The sequence below is a fragment of the Rattus rattus genome, chromosome 1 (assembly GCF_011064425.1).
Source record: "Rattus rattus isolate New Zealand chromosome 1, Rrattus_CSIRO_v1, whole genome shotgun sequence".
Lineage (NCBI taxonomy): Eukaryota > Metazoa > Chordata > Mammalia > Rodentia > Muridae > Rattus > Rattus rattus.
The window spans coordinates 82,807,608-82,831,580 of NC_046154.1; the positions used below are offsets into that span (position 1 = coordinate 82,807,608).

At 36.1% G+C, this 23,973-nt stretch overlaps 1 protein-coding gene across 1 annotated transcript in view; it reads left to right on the forward strand.

The window, feature by feature from the left end:
* Megf9 (multiple EGF like domains 9) overlaps positions 1-23,973 on the forward strand; it is a 101,503-nt gene that overhangs the window by 56,438 nt on the left and 21,092 nt on the right. Inside the window, exon 3 of the mRNA XM_032902829.1 lies at positions 17,652-17,791. Within this exon, the coding sequence (XP_032758720.1) occupies positions 17,652-17,791 (140 nt within the window). The remainder of the gene's footprint in view (positions 1-17,651; positions 17,792-23,973) is intronic.

The window sequence follows — 23,973 nt, forward strand, 5'->3', positions numbered from 1 at the left end:
CTGTAGTCTGACTTCCTTCTAAGATGAAAATACCACATAACTTGGAAAGTGCTACCTTCATGCTATTATACATACCATCTCACCCTTCTAAAATACTTAGAACCAGAAGAATGTTTTACATGTTAGACATTACTATATCCATTACCATATGAACAACCATAATCCATAAATTCAATATCTGATACAGATTTTCTAAAAAAAAACTATTGAAAAGCTTCAAGTTCATAACTAATGAGGAAGGACCTTGAAGTTACAAAATTGAAGAGACTCCTTTAAGATATGACTAGTAAATGCTAGCTGGTAGCTCGGGAACCTGAAACAAAAGGACATAATTAGAAAATTTAGGAAAATTTAAGTGAAGTCTGTAGTTCACAGCAGTGATGTTAGTCAGAATGCTCTAGAGCAACAGAAATTACAGAATTTATACATTTAAAGGGGATTTATTAAAATGGTTTACCTACTGTGGTCCAGTCAATCCAGCAATGGCCATCTACTGATGGAAGTTCCAATAATCCAATAGTTTTTCAGTCCATGAGGTCAGGTATCTAGCTGGTCTTCAGTATTCACTGTAATCCTGAAAAAGTAGTGTGCTGACTCGTTTTAAGTCAACATGGCAAGCAAGAGTCACTGGTAAAGAAGGAACCTCAATTGAGAAAAAATATCCATAAGATCAGGCTGTAGGTAAGCCTATAGGGCATTTTCTTAATTAGTGTTTTAAGGGGGAGGCCCTATCCATTGTGGGTGGGACCACTCCTGGGCAGGTAGTTCTGGGTTCTATAAGAAAGCAGGATGAGAAGGTCATGTGGAATAAACCAGTAAGCAGCGCCCCTCCATGGCTTCTGCATTAGCTCCTACTTTGAGTTTCTATCCTGACTTTCTTCAATGATGAATACTAATATGGAAGTATAAGCCAAACAAACCCTTTCTTCCCCAAGTTGCTTTGGTTATGGTGTTATATAATAACAAGAATAACATTAACTAATACAAATAGCCAGTGAAGGAACAGACTTGAAAACAAAAGTAAGGGCAAGCAGGTAACGTGAGAGAGCTTCCTTTTTCTATGTCCTTTATATAGGCTGCCAGCAGGTATGGCTCATATTAAAGGTGTATCCTCTCACTTAACAAGATAAAAGAGCATCTTCTTACTTCAAATGATTTATTTAAGAAAAAATCCCCCATAGGTGTTCCCAGCTGCTTGGGTTTTAGTTAGTTCTAGATGTACACAGGTTGAGAAACAAGGATAACTATTATAGCAATATATTAACTTTTCAGCTTTTACAAATGTTCTGTGCTTATGTAAGATGTTAAATTGCAGGTAAAGTTGGATAAAAGCCATATGAGAGCTCTCTATACTTTAAAAAGACTCTTTCTTAAATCTCATATTTTATGATTAAATGTCAATAAAATCATTATTGGGAGTAGCCAGAAAGGTATTGTGGATAGTATTGCTGTCTTGCCATGAAACTTGGTCCTAGTGATACTTTATAGGTATAACACTTTGTTGCATGAACATTTGCAGGTTTAGATATACGATGTTGTGGTAAGAATATACAGTTAAGCTGACAGCCTGATTTAATGTCCTTCCTTCAGATTTTAAAAGAAGACTTTCTAAAACTATGCTAATAGACTTAGTTTGAAATAGAAGTACTGTTGTTGCTACAGAGAAGGCTTTGTCTTCCTCTGTGTCTGAAAGCAGCATGACTTTTTCCATTTCTGATTTTTTTTCCATCACACATTTAAAAAAAAAAGTGTCTTACCAGGCAGAAATACTTGACTGTAGAGATTTTTTGTTCTACCAGAATATAATTTCCACTCCAAATGACTAAATTTGCCAACACAAAAGGATTTGGATATGGCATTTCTTCAGATTTCCTAAGAGAAAAGTTTAAATCCATCAGCAGTATTGTGGCCTTCAACATGTGTGGTTCAGTCAAAAATTATAAGTTGCTCAGTAATTCTCTGATATGATACAATGCACTTTGACAATTGCATATTTCGTTACATTTTTGCTCATATATAAAATCAAAGGTTATAGATTACATGAATATATTGTTTTATTCACATTAAACATATATGTTTCTCCTCAAATATTTATCACTCCTTTATAGTAAAAAAAAATCAAAATCCCTTCATTTATCATTTTGAAATACAGAGCACATACTTAATATCTGTAGTCACCTTACAATGCAGTGGCCCATCAGAAATTCTTACTCCTAGTTCCCACTCCCTCTGTGCACGTGCGCGCGCACGCGCGCGCACACACACACACACGCACACTTTTCTCTTCATCTTTTTGGCCTTCTACTCTTCCAGTACTCTGGGGAACTATCGTACTATTTTCAACTCAGTGAGATCAACTTTTATTCTACATATAAATGAGATCATGCTGTATTGCCTTTCTGTGGCTGGCTTATTTCATTTAACATAATGATCTCGTATGTTGCCTCAAGTGCCCAAATTTTGTTCTTTTCTATAACCGAATAGGGTTCTATTATGCACATTTCTTTGCCCATTCTTCATCTGATGGACAGTTGGTTTTTTTTGCATTTCTTGTCTCTCATGAATGGTGGCACAATAAACATGAGAATGCAGATGCCTCTTCAGTCTGCTGGGTTTCTTTAGTAATGAACACTGTAGTTGGATTGCTGGATTGTATAGTTGCTTTATAAAAAATATTTTGAGGCACTTCTGTACTATTTTTTCATAGCTGTATTAGGATACACTGCCCTCAATAATGCACCACTTCACTTTCCATTGAGTGTTTAAAGTTCCAACTTACCATAGTAAATTCAGTAGGTTTTGTAAGAATGTTAATTTATCTTCAAAGTAATTTACAAATGACAGTGTATTCCTAATTTGATTCAATAGAACTGTGAGAAATAGGTAAGTTTGATTGATGGCTTCTAACATCGTATGTTATTTACTACTTTAGATTCTCATGAAGTTTATCTAGCTATAGTGGCACACAGGTTGCTGATGCAGGAGGAGACCACTAGTTCTAGGATAGGCTGGCTTAAATAGCAAGCCCCAGTCTCAAGGAAGAAAAACAAAAAATGTAAGTAGCATTTTGTGGAATAGGTTGAAAAGTATTGGTATTAGGTCTTCTTTGAAGGTCTTACAGAATTCTGCACTAAACCCATCTGGTCCTGGACTTTGTTTGTTTGTTTGTTTGTTTAGGAGACTTTTAATGACTGCTTCTATTTCTTTAGGGGTTATGGGACTGTTTAGATGGTTTACCCGATCCTAATTTAACCTTGGTACCAGGTGTCTGTCTAGAAAATTGTCCATCTCCTCCATATTTTCCAGTTTTGTTGAGTATAGGTTTTGTAGTAGGATCTGATAATTTTTGAATTTCCTAAGTTTCTGTTGTTATATCTCCCTCTTCATTTCTGATTTTGTTAATTTGGATACTGTCTCTCTGCCCTCTGGTTAGTCTGGCTAAGGGTTTATCTCAAAGAACCAGCTCCTGGTTTTGTTGATTCATTGTATAATTCTTTTACCTTCCACTTGGTTGATTTCAGCTCTGGGTTTGATTATCTCCTGCTGTCTACTCCTCTTGGGTGAATTTGCTTCCTTTTATTCTAGAGTTTTCAGGTGTGCTGTAAAGCTGCTAGTGTATGCTCTCTCCAATTTCTTTTTGGAGGTATTCAGATCTATGAGTTTTCCACTTAGCACTGCCTTCATTGTGTCCCATAAGTTTGGGTATGTTGTGCCTTCATTTTCATTAAATTCTAAAAAGTCTTTAATCTCTTTATTTCTTCCTTGATCAAGTTGTCATTGAGAAGAGCCTTGTTCAGCTTCCAAGTGTGTGTAGACTTTCTGCTATTTTTGTTGTTATTGAAGACCATCCTTAGTCTGTGGTGAGCTGATAGAATGCAAGGAATTAGTACAATCTTCTTATGTCTGTTGAAACCTGTTTTCTTCATTGGTTATATGGTCAGTTTTTGAGACGGTACCATGAAGTGCTGAGAAGAAGGTATATTCTTTTGTTTTAGGATGAAATGTTCTATAGATGTCTGTTAAATCCATTTGGTTCATAACTTCTGTTAGTTTCACTGTGTCTCTGTTTACTTTTTGTTTCCATGATCTGTCCATGAATGAGAGTGGTATGTTGAAGTCTACTATTACTGTGTATGGTGCAATGTATGCTTTGATCTTTAGTAAAGTTTCTTTTATGAATGTGGATGCCCTTGAATTTGGAGCCTAGATATTTAGAATTGAGAGTCCATTTTTGTAGATTTTTCCTTTAATGAGTATGAAGTGTCCTTCCTTTTTTTGATAACTTTTGGTTGAAAGTTGATTTTATTTGATATTAGAATGGCTATTCCAGCCTATTTCTTGGGACAGTTTGCTTGGAAACTTTTTTCCCAGCCTTTTACTCTTAGGTAGTGTCTGTCTTTGTCACTAAGGTGGGTTTCCTTTATAGAGCAAAATGCTGGGTCCTGTTTATATATCCAGTCCTTTAGGCTATGTCTTTTTATTGGGGAATTTAGTCCATTGATGTTAAGAAATATTAAGAAATACTGATTGTTTCCTGTTATTTTTGTTGTTAGAGAGGGAATTATTTTGTGTGGCTTCTTCTTTTGGGTCTGTTGCAAGATTACTTTCCTGCTTTTTGTAGGATTCAGAAAAAATGCCTTTGAGAAATACTATCACCATCTTATAGACAAGAGAAACACCTATCCGAATAATAAATTTAAATGTTGCCAGATAGAAAAATCACAATACATTTATCTTAAAATATAGACTGGCTTTTATAAATGAGCCTAAAAACAAACACTACTGTTATAAGAAGCAATCATCTATCATGTCTTAGGGCAAAACAGATTGGGATGTGTTCAAAGTTGTCAGTGTATTAATATCAATAACAAAGTCCCAGTTAATATTCATATTCCTTATTATAATAATAAAAACAATATTAAGAATAAAAAATGTAAGTAACAAAAACCCCAAAAAGGTTACAAAAAAGTAACAAAACCCTAAATACCTTCATGGCATTTAATGTTGGGTTAGCATGTGTGTCTGTTCTCTAGGCCAAGAGGTCTCAATGAAGAGAACACAAGAAATGTGTTGATGGGTAAATATACTTTTCAGTAGAGATTTTTATGTTGTCAAAGACTATAATGAAAAGATAGCTTCTGATGTCAGTGACAAGACCCTTTCTCCTCTGTGTCTCCTTTCAGATACGTACTATGACTATTTTATTCAATTTTCACTTTTTAACTTTGAAGTAATTTTTAAAGAGATCAGAAAATGAATAGGATTTACAACAGAACATATACTACAACTATTTAACGGAGAAATATATGACTTTCCTTGCCTGACCTATTTGTTAAAAAAAGCAGCATAATCGAGGACATCGGGAAGATTAATGTGAATGTGGTTAACTTTTTCTGTTTGGTACTTAACATGTACACATTCTCTGACTTAAGACAATTCAAATCATTGTTCTCTCAGAAGCTAAGTTATTTAGCAACATGGACTAAATAATAAATAGCAAAATTTATATTTGAGTCAAGGGGAAAAAAACCTCCAAACACTTGCACATGTTAGGCAACTGCTTTTGAAGTTTGTAAATGAAATCTTACAGTTAAAAAATAGTTGTACTCAGTTCTGTTTGGCCCTGAGGCTCTTTCTACTGTACACGGAAATAGAAGAGGGCAAGATTATATATGGCAGTGTGGGTATCTCATGTAAGTGCTTGGTTGGGTGTGGGTGAGTATGATTCATTGGTGTAAGGGTTGGTCATTCGAGGGAGATAAATTTAGAAATCACTTTTGGACCACAATGAAAATGAGTACTTCAAAGATGGTAACATGAAGTAGTGAGAGTATACATTAAGAATCATTTGAAAGGCTTGAAGTAGACATAATCCTTTCTATGAAAGAATTTAGAAGATGTCATGAGTTAATGAAGAAATTACATGAATTTTGAAGCCAAATGAAGTTTGCATACTGCAAATACAAGGGAGAAAGTACGTAGAACCTCTTGACTTCACAAAACTGACTTCATAAAGGAGGAAATTGAACAAGGTAACAAGAAAAAGTGATATGAAGTATACTTTGGTATCTGAGGGTTCTCAGTGGATCTTACTAGAGCTTTGGTTAACATACACAAAAGTAAGTTTCAGGCAGATTGAAGACATAAGTGTGAAAGCTAACAGAAAGCTGTAGGAAAGCATCTTGATGTCCTGAAGGACAGAGAGATCGCTTCAACAGTAATATAAAAATATTGACAGCACACTGTTTTAACTGTGTCAGAAACTGTTCTGTTTATATGCCTATCGGATATGTTTACTAAATTAACCTTTATGGCTTTTGTATGAGATGTTTCTGCATCTTATGGATAAGAAAAGGGGTTGAGTAATTTACACAAAGTTTAGAAAGGAGGTTAAATGATTTATGCAGTGCTAGAGAGATGGCTTAGCATTTAAGAACACTTGTTATTTGTTTTAGTCTTTGTTCCATTGTGAAGAGACACCATGACCTTGGCAACTCTTATAAATGAAAACATTGAATTGGATCTTGCTCACAGTTTGAGAGGTTCAGTTCATTACCATCATGGCAGGAAGCATGGCAGTACACAGGCAACATAGTGCTGGAGAAGTAGCTGAGATCTACATCAGGATCTACAGACAGCAGGAAGACAGAGAGCCTCTGGGCTTGGCTTGACGTTTTGAAACGCCAAAGCCCATCCACAGTGACACACTTGCTCTAACAAAGCCATACCTCTTAATCTTTTCAAATAGTGCCACTCCCTAGAGACCAAGCATTCTAATCTATGAGCCTATAGGGACCACTCTCATTGAAACCAACTGAGTGTCCTTCCAAGGACTGGAATTTAGGTCCCAACACCCATAATGGAGCTTCATGTAATCCCAGCTCCAGGGGATCCCACACTATCTTCTAACTTTGTAGGTACCCATGTGCGTGTGCATGTTTACACATTAATTAAAATAAAAATGTTCAATATTTTTATGTATATTCATTATATATATGTATATGAATATTTTGCTTGAATGTATGTATTGCACCATATGTGTATCTGGAATCCATAGGGTTCAGAAGAGGGTGCTGGGTGTCCTGGAACTGGAACAAAAGCATGTTTATGAGCCAGTGGATTCTGGAAATTTAATCCAGGTCCTCTGCAAAGCAACAACAAATACTTCTTGACTGTTGAACCATCTCTCCAGCCTCATAAACTATAATCTTTCAAATATAGTTTACATAGTTATGGCTTGTGAGAAAGCGAGGATTTGAATTCAAACATTCTAATTCCAGAGTTTTTTGTTATTTTTATGTTTATTTTTCACTAATACATAATATATAAAAATTGTACACTAATGTAGTACATGTAACACATTAGTGCATGTTCGCTTTGATTTTTGTTTAAATCTGGTTAAATATATCTGTCTCCTCCAATATTTATCCATTTCTTTATAGTAAATTTTTTCAGAATCCTTTCTCTTGATTAATTATTTTTTATGTGTATGGGTGTTTTGCCTGTAGGTGCATATATATGCACCTCTTGCCTTCAGTGTTCTCAAGGCCAGGAGTGGGACCATCTGTTCCCCTGGGACTGGAGTTATAGGAGGTTTGTGAGCCACCATATGAGTGCTGAGAATGGAACTCCAGTTTTCTAGAAGAGCAGCCAGTGCTTGTAACTGTGAGCCATCTCACCGGCCCCATCAGTTATTTTAATAATGTATGAAGTATTATTGCCATAGTGTTTATATTCGTAGTTTTGCTATGTAAAAATGAAAATTCTGAACAATTTAAAGTATTAAAAGTAGAGGCTTCTGTTTCTGAAACAGTCTTATAAGATGGTAAAGACAACCACATACTGGGCAAGGACAGTTACATATTTGAACATGACAGGACTGCTTTCCCAGAAACATTTCAAGAGTTTCTAGAAATAAATGTGAAAAATACCCTTTACAGAAGAGCAAAGTCACATGACCTACAATAATGAAGACATACTTCATCACTTTAGTAATCACAAGAATGCCAAGTGTTGGTAAAGCTCAAAGTGCCTTCCTCCATTGCAAAACATGTGCTGCCTGGTGAATCAGTTGCCTAGGAATTTAGTCCTTGATGCGCTCCTTAGGGAGAATTGTACTCAGGAGTGCAATAGATCTGTAAGAGGTTCACAGAATGCAGTGCACAACACTTAAAAGGCTGAAAACAAGCCAAGCATGGTGGCACACATTTGATTTTATCACTTGGGAGGCAGAGGCAGAGGGATCTCTATGAATTCAGTGCCAGCCTAGTTTGCATAATGAGTTCAAGGTCAATTGCTGGTACATAATGAGACCCTGTCTCAAAAACATAAAGAAATCACTGTCCAAATAATGGAGTAATTGAATGGGCTGAGAATTCTTAGAGGCCTGTTTCTTCTGTTGAAGAAAAAAAAAGTGAAGGGAATGAGAAATAATTTTCCTTTCTAAATTAAGCCAAACTTCTAAGTTATAGCCCTGGGAATATGATACTTTTATGTGTTTTGCCTCTAATTTTCTTCTGATCTTTCAAATAGGTTTTAAATTTGATAATGGTAAGATTTTTGTACTTAGGCAATACTCTTTTATTATTAGGAATTTCTGTCTGAATTTGACTTTTCTCTTATGTATTATGTACTATGTGTCCTCAAAAAATACAAGGAATGTTTGGCATAATAGCCCACTGTTTTCAACAATAAAGCTATCCTTTTTTCCTCAAGAAAAAGGAGCTTTTCTCATTGTATAATGGCCTTTTCCATGACTAGAAAAATAGGGAACAGACAGTCTTTAGCCAAAATGTCCAATTATTGAGTATTTTTGGTAATAAGAAAGGAAGCAATATTTTTCATCACCTTTACAAAACCATAGCTCAAACTTGAAATGAAGAATTGTCAGTAACTTTTTATTTTATATTCCTATGTAAAAACTTTCTGGTGGCTAAACTTCCCTACTACCTATTAAATATTATTTTAATCATTTGAAAGAGCTTATAAATCAACAGGGTTTTTTTCTGACTCTATTTTAATTAGCCATCTCAATGTCTTGCCAAACTAAATTGTTCTCCCAAGTTAAATCAAGAAAAAAGAAAACTGATAGACTTAGTTAATGGAATTTTTCTGTTTCTTGTTCTCTATGTCTGAGTGCCAACATGTAACCTATCTGAGAAAGAGAGAAAAATGAGTAAGGCTCTTTAGTGACCAATAACATGTATCTATTTTGTGTATGTGTGTGTACACACCTGTGTTTAAGGCTTCCCATGAAGGCCAGGAAGGGCACTGAATCCCCTGAAACTGGCATTAAAGACATTTGTAAACTGCCTGATATAGGGAAAAACTCTGTTCTCATACAAGAACAGCAAGGGTCCTTAAACTCTGAAAGGTCCCTCCAGATCCTACTGACCAAAAACACATCAATTAACATATATTTAGTTAAAGTTAATGACAGTATAACTAAATGTGTATATGAACAGGTAATTTATATCCTGCAAATCTTAAGAATCATATAGACAAATGTTTTAATGACAAAAACATGCCAAGATGTTTGATACTTAAAAAAATAAATTAAATCGTTAGCTAGTTGATACAGATAGTCTAGCTGGCTTTGATCCTGCATAATGTAGGACTTTCCAGAGTTTTCCCTTTTCACTTGTAAAATATTCTTTCTAGAAACTGCAAATGTGTTCGTATGCTCTTTGCCTAGCTATATGTTGTTCTAAAGCAGTGAAAAAAAAATTAAGTGGTTATCCTTTAATTTCTTGCTGGTTCTTAAAAGAGGATCTTAAAAAAAGTCAACAACTCCGAGTTTTCCCTGTGTTTAAATACTCCTATTCTAATGAGTCCTAGGGGAAAAACATGATCTAAGAATATCATTACTACGTCACAGTTGCTATCATGTTTGAGTTGAAGTTTGTGCTTAGGCTGTGAATATAATTTATAGTTTTCACAATAACCCTATAAGAGTTGTAGTTACTTTCACTGCATAAAGAATAACTAGGCTATTGGGGAGAGTTCATGCTTTGTACCAAGAACTCACCAGCAAAGCTGGATGAGAACCAAGGTGAGGCTCCTTGGTCTGCTTTTCCATAAACTCTGATACCTTCTTTCTTGTCTTCCACTCCTCCCAGTTAATCACTATGAGGATAAAATAATGGAATTTTATTTAAAAAAAAAGATTGGATAGTACTTGTTGCACAGATATATGCCAAATCTTGAAATGACAGACTTTGGAGGATATTTTTTAAATGAGTAATTATTCGTGTTGGAAGAAACATTTGCTTTACGTAATTACTTTTTGGTAAAGATTAAACCCAGGGTCTTGCACAAGTTTGCATGCTCTCCAGATTGGGCTGTAACATCATCTCTAAGAGATAACTTTCTGTAATACTTTACTGACTTTGTTTTTGAATAGATCATTCATGTATAATGTAGATTCTGAATATTAAATCTTCCCAAAGTCTTAAAGCCTCACAATATTTATTGTACCAGTGATTATGTAGAATGTGTAAACATTGACACTATAAGAAAATCTGAAAACCCATTGGAATAGTTTAAGAAATGTGGAGTATATGCCTAGATTTCCTACATATTGTAAGTAAACTTTTTCTCTGTAGAGTGTTCAAAGTTTGCTAGAAATTCGAGTCCCTAGGATATGACACTGGAGGAACAAATTCTACTTTAAATGTCTTGCAAGTATATCTTACAGATTTCTGATTTCTATTCATATTGCAATGCTATGCTTTTACTTATTTTCCAGAGAGGAAACTGTGAATCTTCAGTTATTTCCTTTCAAATCTGTGGATAAGCACAGGCTTTTTGCAGCCCCCTCCCCCACATTTATATCCTTGACCTTTGCCTCAGAAAGCAGCAGTCTGTAACAAGGAGCCCATGAAAGAGAGTGTTGTACAGCATTATTCTATAAAAGAAGTCACACAGGCTAAGCTTTATGTTTGCTGAGTGATTTAATTCTTACACATGCTGGAATTGGCTGTGGACCATGCATAACATGATGAAAAAGCACTTTTAGTGCAATATCACAAGCAAACTTCCCACTCTACTCCATTGGGATTTTTTTTTCGTTTTTTTTTTTTTTGGTTTTGTTTTAAGTGAAAAGAAAGCACTTACTTTCCTGTTATTAAAAAAAAAATCTACCCAGGAAAAGTGAATTGTGGTATCTAGATTCAAGCACTGGCTTCATTAGGATTCCTGAAATTACTCTGGTTGGTTTTAAAATAAGCTACTAAGGGATATACTGTCCAGGGGAAAGGATGCCAGCCGACATCAGTGTTTCGAGTTCCCCACAGAATTCTAAAGGGAAAACATAGCCAGCAACGACAACTCAGGAAACACGGCTATATCATAGCTACAGGGTGTTTGTGACTCAGTGTCCCATGGTAGTCTAGGCAGACCCTCAGAAGTTGTTCCTGATCCATTCGAATACTAAGTCGTGACTTAGAGGAGTGAAGACCAACCATGTTTTCATGGACGACGGAAATGTTTGAAACTTGGCTAATAAGTGCAGTTAGAAATCTGCAGGAAGAGGGATTTTCTTTATAGTTTTCTCATATGCCTTTGTTTCAGACATGATGAATGTCCATCTTCTTTGCCAAATCATGTAGTGGCTTTAGGGTATTCTTGGGTAAAACTAGATATCAGTGTATCTTTTCTGTTTTGCAAAGTTACTTAAGAGGCATGCTTGGTAAATGTCTACTGAACCTTTTAAAATACCAGAGCTCACCCACTCTATGGACAGTACAAAATTTAAATTCTAATCTAACTTGAATATCTAAATACTTGATGGTGTATCCTCTGAGAACCTTGTACTTTGTTACCCTATGACAGTTTTCCAATTATCACATTGTTGAGCTTCTGTTTCAGAATACTTGATTTTTACTGACCGTGAAAAAGAGATGTTATTTATTCTAGATCAGGTGTAAAACAATCAATTATCAGAACCTTAGGAGTAGTGAGATATGAGAGATAAACCTAACTCATTGATTGTAAACAATAACTCTGCCTTCCCAATAGCAAATGAAAGATTGTGACTTCCACTAGAAGAGAGATCCAGAGGATTAATGAGGATATTATTTTTAACATTAGTCTTCAACACAGTGGTTTATTGTTTATTATTATTATTATTATTATTATTATTATTATTATTGATATTGTTATAGTGTTCCTGCTTTTAGTATATCTCCATTTTAAGTCCTTTTTTTTTCTTATTTGCCAGGAAATTACGTGGGTGAATAGACTAGGTAGCTTTGAATAAAAATGGAGTTCAATACAATATTTTTATTTAACATACAATATTGCAGAGGTAGTAAGTATTTAATATTAACTCAATACTGACTTTCTTTTCTAGATTAGATTTATTTGAGTAAAGCTGTAATAAATTTCCATGTAAAACTGAATGGATTTATTTTTCTACTTTTATACTCCTTTTTGACAATTCTTCAGATAGCCAAGAGGAAAAGAAGAGGAAAGTTGTCTTAGCCACTTTTCCTATTGTTATGATAAAATACCCAGGCAAAAGCCGCTTATGGCCAAAAGGATTTATTTTGGCTTATAGTTCCAAGGTGCCACCCATAACGATGGAGATGTTCTGATATCAGACCTCTGGTCTTGTTGCATTGCCAGCCAGGAAGCAGAGGAAAATGAATGTCCATGCATGGCTGCCTTTCTCCTTTTTCTGCATTCCAGAATACAAGCCACTTTTAGGACAGATCTTTTCACCTCAAATAACCTATACCAGATCATCTCTGGAGTGCCTCAAGTTTTGCCTTCTAGATGATTCCAGATCCTATCAAGTTGACAGTCAACATTAACCATCACAGAAGCAAACTTCAACTTAAAAATATTTGCTTATGGGTAGAACATAAAACTTATTTGTTATAGTAGTGGTATAGTAAACTGATAAGCACATCTCAGGTTTCAAAAAACAAAAATCAAAACAACAACAACAATAACAACAACAACAACAACGAAAAGCTTGGATTTGTACACTACAAGTAGAGTAGATTTTCAAACTGCAAATAGATTATTCATGGTTAAAAGTCCTATTACTTCTGCAAAATTCAGTTCACAGTCTCAATAATCTTCTAATTTAGAACTTCTATTTTTTATTATAGTAAGAGAAAGTGGGGAGTGACAGGAAATTGCATTAAGTGATATGTTAAGAGCCATTTAATTATTAATAGTTTTAGCATGGCCTCCTGAATAGGTTTCTTTAGGGAGTCAGTATTAACAACTAAATCTCTAAGAAAACTATTTTTTAAATGCGGCTTTCAGTTTAATCATCTCCTATCTAGTGTGACTGCTGCCAGGATTCCATAAAGTCTAAACTTGTGAGCTCTAGAAGAGACATGTAAAGAAATATTTTAAAACATTTAAAACATGTAAAGAAAAGCATTTTCCTTTGAGTATAGTGGTATACTTACAGCAGTCAGAAGGCTGAAAGAGAGTTAAGAGCCGGCCTAGACCAGATGACATACTGAATGCCTGTCTATGTAAAAGCAAAACAAAGACAGAATCCCTATTGAGGTCAAGAGTGTGCAAAGAGAAAATTAGGGTTTTTTTTTCCCTGAATACCCTGGAAATTGGTGTTTTTACTCTTTTACTCTTCCCTGTGCCTAATACCAAAATTTAGTCTGTATATTTATTGAAAAATCATGAGGGTGTTGATATTAAGTACAGAAAACAAACCAAGCATTTACTTTCTTTACATTTTTGGAGTTGCCATTGATTACCTATCCCTGAAATAAGAACCCACTTAGCAAGGTGTACAACATTAAAACAGTCTGTTCCAAAACACAGTCTCTGGACTTATGTTAGGTCTTGACAATAGGAAACCACACGATGGGCTGTGTTTAAGGACTTTTATAATCTAATGGGAGATGGGAAGCTTTATATGTTGAAAGGTTACAGAATAAATTACACTTGGGATTGAATAGTGCAGGTAGATCTCGGAGTTTGAAGGTCAGCGTGTGTACAAAGTGAGTTTCAGGACAGCCAGGGCTACATAGAGAAGTCTGTCTCAAAACAAAACAAAAATTGCATTTGGAATTAAAATGTAAATGTGGGAAACCACAAGATCTCTGTGGACCGGCTAGAGAAACATTTCATTGGAAGATGCCTTAAAAGCAGGAAAAAATTTTAGAGGTAAAGAGGAACAAGGACTATTCTAGGAAAGTGTATAGAAGAAATAACTCTACCAAGAGTTACATGAGGAAAATTTGACACACATAAATGACATATTGGACATAAATGAATGATTATAAGAACATGGAGTAGAGAGAATGAATTGAAAATGATCCAGAGGTACCTTTGTGAGTGTATTAAATGTTGTGAAAGTTATGCCCGATTCAGCCATTTGGAAATGCTGTGCTTTGTGCCATGGGTTATGGTCATTTTGATGACTTCTGTTTTATTGAATAGAGTCTAACAGGCTGTGGTTTTATTCACACATACCTAGAACATATTGGATCCCCTACAATTGGAATTATGGGATGAGATGTGGAGCTCTGGCACCTGGACTTTCCACAGTGATCTCTCACCCAGCTAGGTGGGTTCAGGCAAGGAAAGACAGAACTCAGGCACGGGTAGGGGGTGAGACTGCGTTTACCACCTCAACTGCTGGTCCTTCTCCTTTCTGCCACTGCCTCTTCAGTTGTTCGGCCAGGCTGAGCCAGCAGGAGATTGACTAGCCAGTGACAAGGGGTGCAGGAAGGATTTTGGTGGCAATTTTGAGAGAGCAGGTCTCATTCCCATGTGGCAGTTTTGTGGGTCTTAAGACAGAAGTTCTCAAAGGATGGAATAATTCCTGCACACCTTTAATCCTGAACATGACTCTTAAATACAGTTTTTTGGATGGGTCAGTGTCTGACAGCAGGTACTTCCTATTGCTTTGGCCTGAGAGCTTGGGAAGACCTCATGTACATATTCGAGGTCCTGCTTCTACATCTGTCTTGAGCCTACATGACCTGTGTTCACATTCTCACCTGTGGAGGAGGGATTTGGAGCGCTGTCCTCTATGACTGATCTGTCTTGAGCCCATGTAACCTGTGGTCACGTCACATCCTCACCTATGGAAAGGGGACTTGGGGCTCTACATGACTGGTCTGTCTCAAACTCTCTACAGGGGTCTGTAGGGGGCTGCAGCTAGTGAGGCCTTGATCTGGGAGAGTGGGAATGCACCTGCCGTCCCTTTTAGGATCCCTTTTAGGATCCCTATCTTGACTAGGAATCAGGGTACCTTTCACAGCCCATTACCCCACAATGCGAGCCACAGTGCAAGTTCTGAGAATTGAAACTGGGTCCACTGCAAGAACAAAACGTGCTGTTAATCACTGAGCCAACTCTCTAACCCATTACTTTGTATATTTCTGCCTCAACTAGCTATGGTCTTCCTAAAACCCATGTCTTCATTTCCCCATGAGCCACTGAAGTCTTTGTTCAACCCCCTTCCTACTTTTTGCCATAGGAGTACAATAAGACCCAACTGGGGTTCCCAACACTTGTAATAGTAAGATGTTTAAAGCAACCTAAATTCCATCTGGGAAATTAAGTAAGAGATTGTGCATTTGTATAATGCTGTATGCTGCTATGAAAGGGTTCTTTAGGGAAGGAATGTGATGTAGTTCAATGGTAGAGTGTTTGCCTGTTTGCCTTTGGTTTAAATTCTCAGAACTGAAAAAGAAACCCGTATACTGATATGGGTCTTCCCTGCTGGGTGCTTATATAGATGACAACCACAGGATATCTTCCTTTTGTCCCTTCAGTTCACTGTTAATCCTGATCTGCCTGTGTATGGTGGGAGGCTGTCTTACATGGGTCACAGCAATGAATGTTCTACTGTATATGATGGAAGAAAGTTTTATATAGGTCACAGTAACGTATGTTCTTGCCCTGTGAGTTCTTTTTGATTCATTTAATGGGAGTCCCTAATTTAAGCAAAAAAACTGGGTTTGATATGGCAGCACATTCCTTTAGTCCTAGAATTTGGGAGACAGAGGTAGGTGTATCTCTGGGAGTCTCAGACCAGCCTGATCTACACAGTGAACGACAGGATTACACAGAGCAGTGGTTCTCAACCACCTAATGCTGTGGCCCTTAAATACAGTTCCTCATGTTGTGTTGACCCCACTCATAAAATGATCTTCATTGATGTTCCGAACTGTAATTTTGTTACTATTATGAATCATAATATAAATATCTGATATGTGTTCCCCTGAAAGGGTTGTTTAACCCACAAAGTGGTTGTGACCCAGAGCTTGAGAACTACTGACATAGAAACCCTATCTTAAAACAAAACAAAACAAAACAAAAAATTAGACAATTTTAAAAGAAAATAACACAAAAGTTTTATATTTTAATAATTGAGGAGTTGTTATTATTGTTAAAATGGCCATTTAAGAAAAGAATATAAATAGAAATTGATAGTATACTGAATAAATTTTTAAGTCTTTATTTATTTTTACTTTTGGGGTAGTTAGCAGCCTTCAACTTTTATAGAAATTAATGTAGGAGCTAGAAAGATTGTTTGCTATTTAAGAGTGCTTGTTGCTCTTGCAGAGGACTAGAGGTCCTAGTACCCTTGTCTGGCAACTCAAAATTGCCTGGAACTTTAGCTCCAGGGTATCCAGTACCCTCTTCTGGCTTCTGTCAGTACCCACAAACATGTTCTTAGGCATGCAAACACATAAATAAAAAGAAATCTTAAAAATTTCACTAGGCATCACCATTCTAGTCATACTTAATGTACACTCCACCTTACTTATCAGAACTATGATTTAAATACATTGTAGACTTAAAATAGAGAATCATATTGAGTCCCTAGTTTAGAAATTGGTGTGAAATGATTCATCTATCAAGATCTTATTTTTCATATGTGTGAGACAGGAGCTAGGTAAAGTCTAATTCTTTTTTCAAAATTGGAACAGATATCTGCAGAGCGATGGTATAATCCTGGAATGAGATACGGCAGTGATACATATTCTAAATTCCAGTATTCAGTAAAGGCTTTACACTAGAAATTTCTATTCTCCGTGGGCCCTTTGTCATGTATTTTCAACTTCCCAAGCACAGAGGATAGAATTATCATAAATGGCTATCAATACTATTAGCTGAAATATGTCCATAAATGTGTCTAGTTTAAGTGGCTGGGGCAAGGGGATTATGAATTTGAGGACAGCCTAAGTTGCATTGTGAGTTCCACAGCAGACTGTGCTATGCAAAGTGAGACTAGGACGCCAGAAAACAAAACCAATTAAACAAAAACCCTAAAACAATAATAATAATTGTTATTATTATTGTTATTATTATCATTATTATTAATCCCTTTTATGCTTTTTATAATGTACTATTATTGATTTAGGAACATTGGTGGTTTGACTGCATGCATCTCTTTGAGGGTATCATATCCCCAAGAATAGGAGTTATAGACAGTTGTGAGTTGCCATGTGGGTGCTGGGAACTGAACATGAGTCCTCTTTAAGAACAACCAATGTTCTTAACCATTAAGTCATCTCTCAGGCCCTCTTCTATGCTTCTTGGAAGTAGAATCTAGTAGAAATTCTTGGCTGTGTTAAGATAATCTATGGAGCCCCAAACTACAGTTTTCAATATCACTTACCTTTATTCACTGTCTTTGCTTTTATTTGCAGTTCTGGGAATTGCCAATGCAAAGTGGGTGTCACTGGCTCCATGTGTGACCAATGCCAAGATGGACATTATGGCTTTGGTAAGACAGGCTGCTTGCCCTGCCAGTGCAACAACCGGTCTGATAGTTGTGATGTTCTCACAGGTATGTAGTTTTCTTAATAGCATCATGAAATTATTCTTTATTCCTTCAATCTTGAAGTCTTAATGTATTGATTATTTTCATATAGTTTCTAAGGCCTTGAACTTTTACATAGATATAGTAAAGCATAGAGCAAGTCAAACTTTTATAACAACTTAAAATATTTATTGAATTTCAAAAATCATACAGATTGAAGATTGGAGAACAACACAAGTAAAGTGTTAGACTTTGCAAAATACATTAGAGCTCATCTAAGCAAGCTATGCTTCCTTGAGAATTCCTGTGTGAAAGAACTGAGACTCCATATGACTTAGGAAGACTGAGGCAAATCCAAGACTGCAGAGTGAAGTTTACTGTGGGGTTACTTACACAGCTAGAGTGAAGGGTGGAAGCTACATTGGCCAGTCCTCACAACTTGAATCAGCAAATAGAGAATTGTGTGGTTTTAAGATCAATGGTGACTTCCATTAAACCCAGAATGTAGCTAATTTATCTCAGGCTAACATCAAAGATGTCCAGCATGTTCCTGGTGCTAGTGGAGAAGGTCTAGTCCTAAAGTCCCGTTATCATGCCATTCTTTTTCTTTTAATCTGCAATGTGCAGGAGAGCTATATAAGGAAAGGGTGTAGGATTGCTTAGACATAGGAATAAAAGTTATGGCTCAAGATGTCTGCAGTTAAGTTACACTGCATCAATACACCACATGATTTCTTTCCAGTAGAAATTTGCTGATTCTGAGCACAGGTTAAGGGGTAAGGGTTGGCCAAAGGAAGGGAAAGCACTCTTGAAGGAGAGCTTTTGACAGCCATCTGGAGCATGCATAATAGGTGGAAACTAGAGGAGCCCAAAACACAAGGACAGTTTTCCCAACTCTGAACTAAGATGTCTGGGCCAGAAAATGTTTTATGCTGAGGAGACAAAATCGTTTTAAAGAGAAGAGGGCTTGTTATAACATGCAGCCAGCTCTTTCTTAATACATTGCCAAACTCTGAAGATGCATGGAATGGGTCTGAATGGTTGAACCCCCAATGTCAAGACAAAGGTCTGCCAAATTCTTAATCCAAAAGGTCATGCCAAGAAATTGTGAAGAACTACTGTTGAGTTGGCAGATAAGAAAACTGAGTCTGTCTGTAACCCACCGTCATGCCTGATTGAATTGAGGCCATCATTTTCGTGTATTTGCCTATTAGAGGAAATGAGAACCCTCTTCAGTTCTAGCTTAGCTTAGCTTAGTTTAGTTTAGTTTAGTTTAGTTTAGTTTAGTTTAGTTTAGTTTAGTTTAGTTTAGTTTAGTTTAGTTTTTCAAGGCAGGGTTTCTCTGTGTAATAGTCCTGGACTTCTGGAACTAACTGTAGACTAGTCTGGTCTCAAACTCACAGAGTTCTAAATGTCACTGCTGGAGCTAAAGATGTGTAGCACTACACCTGGCTGATTCTTTTATATATCAGGTATGGTATACAATACAAAAAGACTACAAAAATGGAAAAATGTGGCTCTTAATAAAAATATAAACAATGGAATCAGAACTACAAGTAATACTGTTACTAGAATTCAGATGGAAACTTCAAAATAACTAAAACTACTATATTGAGGAATTATAGAATTGTCTTATTAGGAATAAGACAAAATCAGTAAAAAGATAAAATTTCACTAGAGAATAGCTCTACACTGCACATACACACTCACATGGGATGAGGGCTAGGGAGACAGCTCAGTTAGTAAAATGCTTACTATGCAAGCATAGGAACCTGAGTTGTAAACCCGTGTTAAAATGCTGGGCATAGTTTTATACATATGGGTACTGCGTCTCATGTATGTCTGTGTACCAGTGTCTAAAAGGGCATCTGATCCCCTGTAACTGGAGTTACAGACAGTTGTGAGCCACTGTGGGTGCGAGGAGGTGAATGTGGGTCCTCTAGAAGAGCAGCTAGTGTACAGAGCCATTTATCTCTCCAGCCCCAGTGGATGCAGTTAGAATCTGAGTGCTCAGGAAACAGAGACAGGAGGATTCCTGGGACTAGCTGACCATCCAGTATACCCAAATTGATAAACTCCAGGTCATTGAGAGACTCTCCTCTCAAAGGAACTGGACAGCATTCTTGAGGATGGCACTTGAGATTATCCTCTGACTTACACACATACATATGTACTTATATGAATATAAAGCTGCAAACACATACACACAGATTTGAAAGAAAAGCAATCTAAGGGCTGATGAGACGGTTCAGTTGTTAAGAACACTGCTGTTCTACCAGAAGTTCTGAGATCAAATCCCAGCAACTATATGGTGGCTCATGACTATATATAAAGGGATCTAATATCCTCTTCCTGCATGCAGGTATACATGCAGACAGAACACTCATGCATTAAAAAAGAATACATAGATAAATATTTTTTTAAAATAGAAGCAACCTAAAATTGTGATATTTGAAGATAATACAAATTATGGTATTTAAAGATAATAACTTATTTGCAAGAGCTAGGAATAGGCTTTACCCAGTGAAGGCAAGATAAAAACCAAATAAAAATACAATAAAACTGTCAAAACTGAAGCATTTTTATAACAAGGTAGTAGAAAAAAGGCAGGAGAGATGAATAGGGTACAGCCAGAGTCTCATGTTTAAGGGAGCTCAAGAATTTATGGGCAAGAATTTTCTAAATGATTAAAAAAAAATTCAACCTACAGATCAGAAAGCTCAGCAAACGCCAAGCCGTCTAATAACAGAGAAAACCACATCTAAGCAAACTCAGTCAAATTGTCAAAATTAAACCTCTGATCTTCAAATTCCCTAAATGTAAGTAAGATTAGAGGACCTTCCTGGAAAGTCTTTTAATATCAACATGGAAAAAAATCAGGACATATGATTTTGATAAGTGCATGACTTTTTATGAGAACAGAACATCAGAATAAATCTAAACTGAGTGGATCCCCAGAAGAATCACACTGGGAGCTTATTCTTTACACTTAATCATGGACACTCTACTGAACCATATGTAGAGAAAGCTGTCTCGAAGATGTTGTGTCATCTGTCTGTAGCTACTTACCTAATGTTCTTTTCCTTTACTCTTGTATTGTCCCAAAATGACTACGCATGTTCTTCCCCCTGACAAGAATGGCCTTTCCAACTCGCCTCCATCCACACCTTAGACCCTTTTGCCTTATTAAGTCATAGACTTCATCCAGGTCCTCTACAAAAGGTGATTTCATTAGCATTTCCTGTTGCCATTCACTAAATGGAAAGCTCTCGCTACACACTGTCACAGGCACTTGCAAGTTTTCAGAGCACTTGTCCCAGTTGGTTTAAATGTTTACTTGTGGGCATTACTCTCATGTACACATGCCCTACATGGTAAGTTCTATCAGGGCATGAACAGAATCAGCTTCATCCTGTTGTTTATACAAGCTCTATCACACTTATTGGCACATATGACCACCCATTTAATCTTTGTTGGATTAATGAACAAACTAATGGTAAAATATGAAAAACAATGGTGAGATTCATCATTGGATAATAAGAAGAATGTTTTTCTGGATCAAACCATCAGTTATTCTCTGGGTGGTTTAAAGAACCAGAAAGCCATTTGTATGACTTTTTTATTCACAGCAGGTGGCAGCTATCACACTGACCTGCATGTGCACTGGAGATAAAGTAAAATAAATCCACTAAGTAATTCTGACTTCTAAAAGACATTTATAGTTTACCATATTAAAAATATAATAAGTCTGGAATCCAATGTGAAGGAGTGAGCACTTTACTGAAAACAGCCAGTTTATATACAATTTTTATCACAGTTGAGTTTTCAAGAGTGCTGTGACACCATCGCCCTCTGGTGGCCGCTTTGTATGTTTGCATAGTTATTCTTCCCAGTATGTCTGGAATTTCTGTTTTAGATTGATTTAGAGTTTCAAAGTTCTCTTTTAAAGTAAAATATATTGGAGAAAATATCACAGGGAAAAATTTGACAGTAGATATGAAAAGGCTCTTTAAAAATATTTAACCCAGAAATTCTATTTTCAGGAACCTTCAGAGAAAATAATTCTAAATTCATAAAAAGCTTATGTTGATTAAAAAAAAAATGCTCACCAGAATGATAGTTATGATGATAAAAAACAACACTTAGACACCATAATTTATAAAAAAATATGCAATTAATACTGCTATATAGATAATATATGATTGGAAACCCAGAAAATCAAAATTTTACTGTATCTTGGGCAAGTTATTTAATGTGTTTCTGTCTCCATAAACTTGGGTTAACAATAATCACCTAGTAGTTTTGCTGTAAAATTAAATACATTTGTGCTTCTCTACAATACCTTGATCATCATAAGCAGTCTGGAAGTGATAGCTAATAGATTTCATTACAGTGTTTTCATGAATGGCATATGTGAATATTTGGGCTTTAAAACGAAAAGTACCATATAATTAGACTGCTTCAATGACAAAACCCAAATCTCTATAAATAAGTTAAAACTCCAAGGAAGGTATCCCAAATGTTAATGCATTGTCTGGGCATTTTTCTTGTCCTTTTACTTGTTTTCCAACTTTTCTTTATTGAGCACATTTTTCTTAAATGAAAGTGTAAGAGAGTCGGTTATTTTTTAACTGCCAACTTTGTCTGGCAGGCTTATTTTTAAGAACTCAAGGCACTTTTGTGTCTTGGTCGTATCGCATGAGAGTGAGACTTGACAGCCTGATTCACTGACTCCCTGGACTGCTTAGTAGCTGCTTTGCTTCAGGATGCTGCTCTCCCTGGTCTTCTTCCTGTATGGCTACATTTCCTTTTCTGTCCGTTGTGCTCCATCTCCCTAGGTCAGCTCTATACTGGTGCCTCGGAACTCAGAGCTTGGCACATTTGTTCCCTCCACTAGTACTTTCCCTTTGGGCGATCTCACCCAGACCCCAGATTTAGTTGAAATGTCACTGATATGCTTGTTTATTCTCAGTTTTGCATTCCTCCCTTGATCTCCATGCTCATTCAACAGGCTGCTTCATTTGAATGCTTTTCATTAACATTAAAATCCTAACACCCAAAACTCGTATTTTCCACTAATACCTGTCTCTCCTTCCTTTGCAACAACCACTGATAGTGCATCCTTCCCCAAGCCATTATCACCTGTCTGAACTGGTTGGCCTTCTCTTAACTGATCTTTCTGCCTCTGTCTATTGCTGCTTCCCTGGGTTTCTATCCTATTACAGTCCAGTCTCCATGTAAGAATTTTTAAAATTATAATACTTAATTATGAAATTCCCCTGCTAAAACCCTACAGTAGTCTACTGTTATTGTTGAAGTAGAAATAGGATATGCTTCTATGGCTTGAAACAAAAATAATAAAAGCTAAAATTAAAATACTTTGTTTTAAAACCAAATCCACAGTTGTCTGTGATATTTTAAGCAAACTTTTTTAAAAGCAAAAATTTTTTTGTTGTTATAAAATTTATAGCTATAGAGTTATCAGAATATAAGAAGATTTAGAAAGAAAGCAGTGTCAAAGTGGTTTTGTCCTGGTATGAGTACATACTTATATACGTGAAAAATACCTTCAACACTGTCATATGTGTAAAAAGTTTCATGATTTTAGCCAGGCATGATAGCCCCTGCCTGTAATGCCAGAAGACGGAGATGGAGGCAAGAGTACCAAGTATTCCAAGCCAGGTTCAACTAAACAGTAACTTCGAGACTAGCTTGAGCTATAAAACATCATTTATAACTAAATATATTTTATATGTTTTTAAAAGATATCTACATGAAAATTCAGTCAAAAATCAAAGCATCCAAATAACATAAAAATATCTTTCCTAGTAAGTCATGAAATTCCTGTAATCCTTTAGGAATTGAGAGCACACATTATTATTAATATTTTCATTGTTTTGGCTTTCACATCTTGTTACAGTTGTCATATCATTTTATAGTCCAATCATTTCTGCCACACTTGATTTTGAAAATATTACATGATTAAAAGAAATATATCCAGAAAGTCTTCATGTTAGTATCAGCTGTTTTTAGCTTGTAAAAGTTAAACACATTCCTGCTTCTTTGTGTACTTAACTTACACCTTAGCAGTAATTGTAAGTCTGATTTACACTGCATTGTCTCAGTCTGTACGTAGATGTGATGCTGCTATGCCTCTCGCAAGACTCCTTTGTCATAGGGTCCCAAGGAGTGTTGACCCAAAACACACA